Source organism: Condylura cristata, unplaced genomic scaffold (genome assembly GCF_000260355.1).
Source record: "Condylura cristata isolate star-nosed mole 26May11 unplaced genomic scaffold, ConCri1.0 scaffold00050, whole genome shotgun sequence".
Classification (NCBI taxonomy): Eukaryota; Metazoa; Chordata; class Mammalia; order Eulipotyphla; family Talpidae; genus Condylura; species Condylura cristata.
Window position 1 is genome coordinate 567,313 of NW_004567151.1, and position 6,582 is coordinate 573,894.

At 66.2% G+C, this 6,582-nt stretch overlaps 1 protein-coding gene across 1 annotated transcript in view; it reads right to left on the minus strand.

Annotated features, from left to right (window-relative positions):
* Nucleotides 1-6: 6 nt before the first annotated feature.
* Nucleotides 7-6,582, minus strand: part of SMYD2 (SET and MYND domain containing 2) — a 15,502-nt gene continuing 8,926 nt past the window's right edge. Inside the window, exons 7-11 of the mRNA XM_004694893.2 lie at nt 5,539-5,649; nt 4,894-5,014; nt 4,357-4,531; nt 3,110-3,218; nt 7-264 (exon numbers count right to left, since the gene is read on the minus strand). Coding sequence (XP_004694950.2) covers nt 184-264; nt 3,110-3,218; nt 4,357-4,531; nt 4,894-5,014; nt 5,539-5,649 — 597 coding nt within the window. The 3' untranslated portion in view covers nt 7-183. The remainder of the gene's footprint in view (nt 265-3,109; nt 3,219-4,356; nt 4,532-4,893; nt 5,015-5,538; nt 5,650-6,582) is intronic.

A 6,582-nucleotide genomic window follows, 5' to 3' on the forward strand; every position in this document is an offset into this window, starting at 1 on the left:
GCCCAGTTTGATCGCCGGAAACCAAGCCCTGGGCGCTCCGTGGGAAGCGTGCCCACGTCAGGTCAGCCGGGGCGGGTCGAGCAGCCCCGGCCTCTGCTCCCACGCGCCGGATGGAGCCCCCGGGGCCACCGGGCAGCAGCGTCCACGCGGCCACGGCGTCCACGCGCTGCCCACGCGCCAGGGTCAGTGGCTCTCGATCTCCTGCCTGATCTCGGAGATGTACGGGTGGTCCTTGCCGTGGGCGACCTCCATGATGGCGATGGCCTGGGGGAGAGGTGGGCTGAGGGGGGACCCCAGAACCCCACACGCCCCCACACTTCCAGAGGCCACGCAGAGGGGTGCCGGCGGTCTCTTCCCCCAACCCGTACCCCGTTCCCACGATGTGAAGGATGACACAGATTCCTTCCGGCCCCAGACCCCAGTTATCTCAGCACACCTGCTCAAGGTAAACACCTGAAACAGGTAAACAGGTGGCCGGGAGGTGCAGAGAAGCCTGGCCAGCAAGTGCACAGTGATGTGGCCACCCCTCCCCCTCCCCGGCACCCCAGGTCAGCTGCTCTTTCCGCCGCAAAGGCAGTGGGAGTCCAGCCAGAGGGGTACAAGCCAGCCTCGGGCCCCCACCTGCAAGAGGCCAAGGCCGAGACCCCCAGGGGCGCACGACCCCACCCTCAGAGAGAGCAAGAAACGTCAGGCGACCGGACAGTGAAGTTCTGTGATGGGACCACAGACGGGAGGGAGACGGGAATGACCCAAAGGGCCGTTGCTGGGAGCCTGTCTCGGGAACAAGGCGGAGGTAAGGACCCAGGGGCCCCAGGGCACCCAACAAATAGCGCCCCACGAAGATGGTACAGGAAAGCTGCTGAAAGGCGAATACTGGACGGAAAGGGCAGAGGGTCCCCTGCAGGGACAGCAGTCGGTTGGCTGAAATGTTGGAAGCAAAGGGTCAGACGGGAGCCCAAGGCTCCAGCCCAGAGCCCAAGGCTCCAGCCCAGAGCTGCCCACGAAGGAGCTGTGAGGGTCCAAGCCACAGATGGGCCACCACCCCATCCAGGGCAGTGCCTGAGAGCCCAACGATGGTCACGGGAGAACAGGGGCATGGCCCAGCTGGCAGGGAGCAAAGCCCCTCGGCACGGCCTCAAAAATAAAGGACCTCAAAGGCAGTCCAGGGCCCAGACGCGAACAACCGTCCACGTGACCGAGGCCCAGCACCGTAAGCTGAAGACAGGGCCACAGAGTCAGCCATCGAGGCCGCTAGACACAAGCCATCTTTGTAAAGAGACTGACATTTATGGGGGCTCCGAAAAGGCCTCATGTTCGGAAGCAGCCCTGAGGGAAAGGAGCGATGGTGTCGCGTCTGACCCTGACCTCAGAAGTTACTACAAAGCAACGGTGATACAAACGGTGTGGCACTGGCTGCACACTGGACGGCCAGAGCACGGGGCAGCTGGACCACCCCGGGGAAGGAGAGTCCCCTGAGAACTGGTGCCGGACACGTGAGGCCCCCATGTTCCCTTTTTCAGTCAGGAAAGCTTTGGCTTTTGGGGTTGTGTGTGTGTGGGGGGGGTCCATATGAATTCCAGAAATCTCTGTTCTACTTTGAAGAATGCAGTTCTGGGGTTTTTACTGGGCTTGCACGGAATCTGTGAATTGCTCTGGGTGAAGGACACTGTGCAAGGTGGGTCTTCCGATCCAGGGGCAGGGGGCGCTCCTGACCGCGCCTGGGGGAGGAATCCTGGACTGTGAAAAAGCCATGGGAGTTTAAACAGCAAAGCTAAAGAAGCAAAAGGCGCTGGGAACAGTAGGAAATGCCGCATACAAGGATGACCTCAGGACACTCCATCCCCGGCTCCAAACACAAGAATAAGGTCCCCAGGGACTTGAGGTTTACACATTGGACCTGCAAGGATAAAGTTTCTAGAACAAAACCACGGTGGCCCGTTCTGTGACATCAACAAGACACTTCTGCTGACTGCCACCCATGAAAACAGCAACTGGGGGCCCTCCCTGGTGGTGCAGCCGCTTCAGTCCGAGTTTGATCCCCGGCCCCGGAGGGGACCCCCAGGGCACGGCAGACCCCTCCTGTCTCCCTGCTGCTCTGCTCAGCCGTGGACTTCGTCCATCTGCCTGTCCTGCTCCCCAGCTCCCCACTCTGTCTCTGGTGAATCCTCTCGCTGCCCCTGCGCCTCTCACCTGTACCCCTGAGGGAATGTCTGGAACATTCTGGGCCAGCCAGACCCGGCAGGTACACAGAGAACCACCCAGCAGCCTCAAATACTCTCAATAGCCCGTGGGCATCAGAAGACGCCCTGAGGGTGCTCAGGTTAAAGGGGCCGGGCGTATGGGGTGGGGTGCAGAAAATAAAATATCACCCCCACAGGGCCAGGCAGGCGCCTGTCGCCCGGCTCAGCCCCCACCCGTCCACCCTGCGCTGGCACAGAGCCCTGGCCATCCCCTCGCGATGACTGGCCACTCAGCTGTCCCTCACGCCCCCTCGCTCTCCGAGCCAGGCCAGGCCCGGGCTCCCTTTGGGACAGTTCGGGGGGGCCTCGATGCACTATCCACTCACAGTCTCCTGGGGAGGCCCCAGGAGCCCAGAGGGGTGCGTGCCCCCACGCAAACAAGTGTTTTCTTACTGGAGTAAGCGGAGTGTCCCGGGGCTCACAACTTAACAACCGTGGACACGTAAGCGACTGTGGCCTGGGACTGTCCAGCCCCATCCAGGCACGGCGGCCAGGGTGCTGGCCCCCCAGTGGGGTGCTGGCCCCCCAGGGCCTCATCACAACAGAGTGGGCGGAGCTGGGGTGCTCGGGAACGAGGAAGCGTCCCAGCCCGCCCGCCCGCCCCAGGTCAGTGTCCACCCGTGAGCCCCGGCTTCTTCCTCAGAAGCCCCAGCCCCAAGGTCCTCTCCAGACCCAGCAGCCGGGCTCCCTCCCTATCGAGGTCATACACCCCAAATCCAGCTGCGGACGCTCCCCCAGTCCACCGCCAGGGGGCGAGTCAGAGCTGGCCCTGGCCACGGCTTCACTGACCCCACGCCACAGCCGCCCGGGGGGCCAGGGAGGGAGGGTGTCCGGGCACGGGCATGCCTGGCCTCGGGCCTCCGACGTACCTTCTTGAGGGCCTTCTGTCCGGCCGATCTGTTCTCCAGGCCCATGTACAGCCGGCCCAGCTTGAGCCACATGGAAGCCACGTTGAGGGAGTACAGAGGATAATGCTTGCTGGGGGAGAAAGCAGGCTGTGTCGGTGGCTGGCCCGGCTGCCCTCGACAGTCCAGGTGACCGTTCCACGCAAGCTGGCCTGCTAAGACATCTGCCCCAGTCGGGCCCACCCCCAGGGAGGGCGGAGCCTTGCACACTGGCGTCGAGACCCCAGATCCAATCTCACCCCACAGCCCCTTGGGTCAGCAGGGTGACCGGCCCCTCAAGCCCAGGGAAAGCCGGGCTTTCTGTGGGGGACAGGGCACCCTGTGGGGTGGGGGGGAGGGGGAAGGAGGTGCTATCCTGCTCTGCTGTCCTCGGGGGCAGCGTTAGGGGGTCTCTTGGAGGACGGGTGCCCCCCAGACTGCTCAGCAGCTCAGAGGGCCGTGTGTGTGCGGGAGGCTGAGGCTGCCTCGCTCACCCCAGGGGAGGAGGGGAGACTGACCCCCGACAGCAGCCTGTCCTGCTTCCCAGACGTGATGTGAAGGCCCCTGTCCCCTGGGTGCCCCCTACCGGCCATCCCAGGCAGCGCAGGGTGAGGGACAGCTCGCAGCCAGCAGGCTCTGGCCGCTTTCATGAGAGACACCTGGGTGGGGGGTCAGAGGGCTTCCAGGACCGTGCCCGGATGCTCTGACCCTCCGGGGTTCGGGGGGCCCTGTAAGCCTGGACTGTGGAGGCTCTGGCCGAGACCACCCTGGGTCGGCCGGAAGATGACGCTCAGCTGCCCTGCAGGCAACCCTGCCACTGTCTTCAAACCCAGCTCTGCGGGGACTGAGGCATGGCCCTGGGTGTCCCGGGGCCCCACCTGCTAACCGGAAACTTGAAATGTAAGACAGGAGGGCAGCGCTGACGGAAAGCAAGACTTGGGGGGCTCCCTGCCCATGATCGGGGTTCCTCCCAGTGGCAGGGCCGGGGCGGGGGCCGGGCGGGTCCCTTGGCCTGAAAGGCTGTGGACGGCAACTTGGACGGTCCCTGAGGGCACCCCCAGCCCTATGTCCACTCCCTGCAGCGGGCAGTCGGGAGCCGGGCCAGCCCCACACAGCGGCAGCCTCACGGAGCTCCCGCCTTGGGTGCTGGGACGCGGCCGGCTCTGGGCAGGGTCACCCCGGCCAGGCCCAGCCAGCCGGCCCCACCCGAGGCCAGCGGTGCAGGCGGTCACCTGTAGGGCTTGATGATCTTCTGGCCGTATCGCAGGGCGCCCTCCCAGTCTTGCAGGTACAGGCACACGCCCATGGCCTGATACATCATATGCAACACGTACACGTTGCTATCCTCGAAGACCGAGCTCATCTTCTCCTGGCTGAGCTCACAGATCTCCAGCAGCTCGCTGGGGGGCGCTCTGGAGTCAAGGCGCAAACGGGCAGGACCCAGGGCCAGGGGCTCCACCCTGCGCCACCCTGGCCCCTCTGGGAAAGTCCGCCACAGCGGTTCCACCTTGGAACCGGGGACCCTTCACCACGGGGCTATGCGGGCGAGGGCCGGCCTCCCCCATCGGCCGCCTCAGAGCCTCACTGGCGGGGTGCAGGAGAGGGGGGCGCTCCCGCCCACCGGGAGGCCCCCGCAGGACGAGGCCACGGGGCTGGCGGGGGCCTCGGTGTGACGCCGGCGCGGGACCCTCTGAGTCACAGGGGCGCCCCTCGGCCCTCCGGGGCCCAGCCCGCCCCCCAGCCCGCCCCCCAGCCAGGCCCCAGGATATATTTGTAGTGCTTGGCCCTCCGGAACTCCTCGATGACGTTGCGGGCGTACCGGACCATGTCCCGGACGGCCTCGGCCTTCGGCGGGTGGTACAGCTTCCGGATTTCCACCTTGGCCTTATCCTGAGGGGCGTGACGGGGCCCACGGGGTCAGCGCTGAGGGCCCCCGAGGGGGCACCTGTCATTTTCCTTCCCACTTTAACATCACAAAAGCTAAGATGGGAAACCACCCCGGGGCCAGGTGAGGGCCCTGGAGGAAGCGGTCAGCGGAGGGGGACAGGCAATGAAGCCACAGAACAGCAGGGAGTCGCCGTCCACACGTCCCTCAGAGGTAGGCAGCCGGACGTCACCTCCCCAGGCCCGAGAGCCCGGCCCTCGGCCACGTCTACGCGTCTGCTCAGCCCCGAGAGCCCCGGAGAAAATCCTGCAGGTTCTCAGACTCCCTCTGGGGTGCCGCCTCCCGCCCCCCTCTCTCTTGGACGGCCACGGCTCAGCAAACAGCCCCCCATGACCTGTGCTCGCCGGCACGGGGCGGTGGGGACGCTTTCCCAGCACGAAGTGGGGACGCTTGGGCCCAGCCGGAGCCCTGGGCAGCTCTGGGGGACGAGGCCCCCCTCCCCCGGCGGGGTGCGGGCGGCAGGGCTCACCTTGTCTCTGGAGGTGCACTCACGGCACTCACAGGTGAAGAAGTAGGCGTCTCGGAGGCGGTCATTCCTGTCCTCGGTGGGGTACAGCAGGTCGATGTAGCTGGTGAAAACCTGCAGGCCCAGAGGCAGCGGCCAGTCAGCCCGGTCAGCCGCTGCAACTCGGCTCAGGTCCAGTGTTGTCCGGCCTCCCGGTGGGGAGGAGGGGCCTCCCTCCCCCACTGGAGGGGCCAAGGACTCCCCGGGATCCCTTGGGCGCATGGAGACCCCGGCCCTGGCCCTCGCCTGGGGCTGAGCCCGGGGCGGGCATATGGAGGCGGCCGGCCTGCCTGTCCAGTCTGCTGCTGGAACAGCCGCAGCTCAGCCCACGCCATCAGGCACGTGTCGCCTCAACAGATGGATGTCGCCACGCCGCCGGCCTGCCAGGAGCTGGGGCACTGGCCGGCTGGCCGGGCTCCGGCACAGGCCGGTGGGCTCGGCCCCCCTTGAGTCCCCAGCCTAGAGGGCAGCGTGGGGTCTCACGCGACCCCTGACGCTGGGGAAGGGGGCGCTTTCCTCCTCGAAGGGCAAGGCGCCCCCAGAGCTGTGATTCCCCCAAATGGGGTGCCCTGCCAGGGAGGCGGAGTGGCCTCGGGCTGCCTGCCCTGTGTGCTGAGCGCTGGACAGTGCAGCAAGTGGGCGCGGCCAGCAGATGGCGACAGAGGCCACTCGGTGGCGCTGCTGGGACCCGGAGGACAAAATCATGCTCACACCAGCAGCCACGAACTCGGGGCGGGGGGACACCCCAACTCACTGCCACAGCCTGTTTCAACAGAAGAGGCATCAGGGTTGGCCCTGCGGGACACCTGAAGGCGAGACACCCTGATCTTAAGGCAGGAGACCCTGGTGATGAGTCTGAGCACAGGAGGGGACCTGTGACCCACAGACCAGGTGCGGGCCAGTCCCCAGGCGCAGGCGCGGGCCAGTCCCCAGGTGCGGGCCGGACTCCAGGTGCGGGCCAGCCCCCAGGTGTGGTCAGTCCCCCAGGTGCGGGTCAGTCCCCAGGTG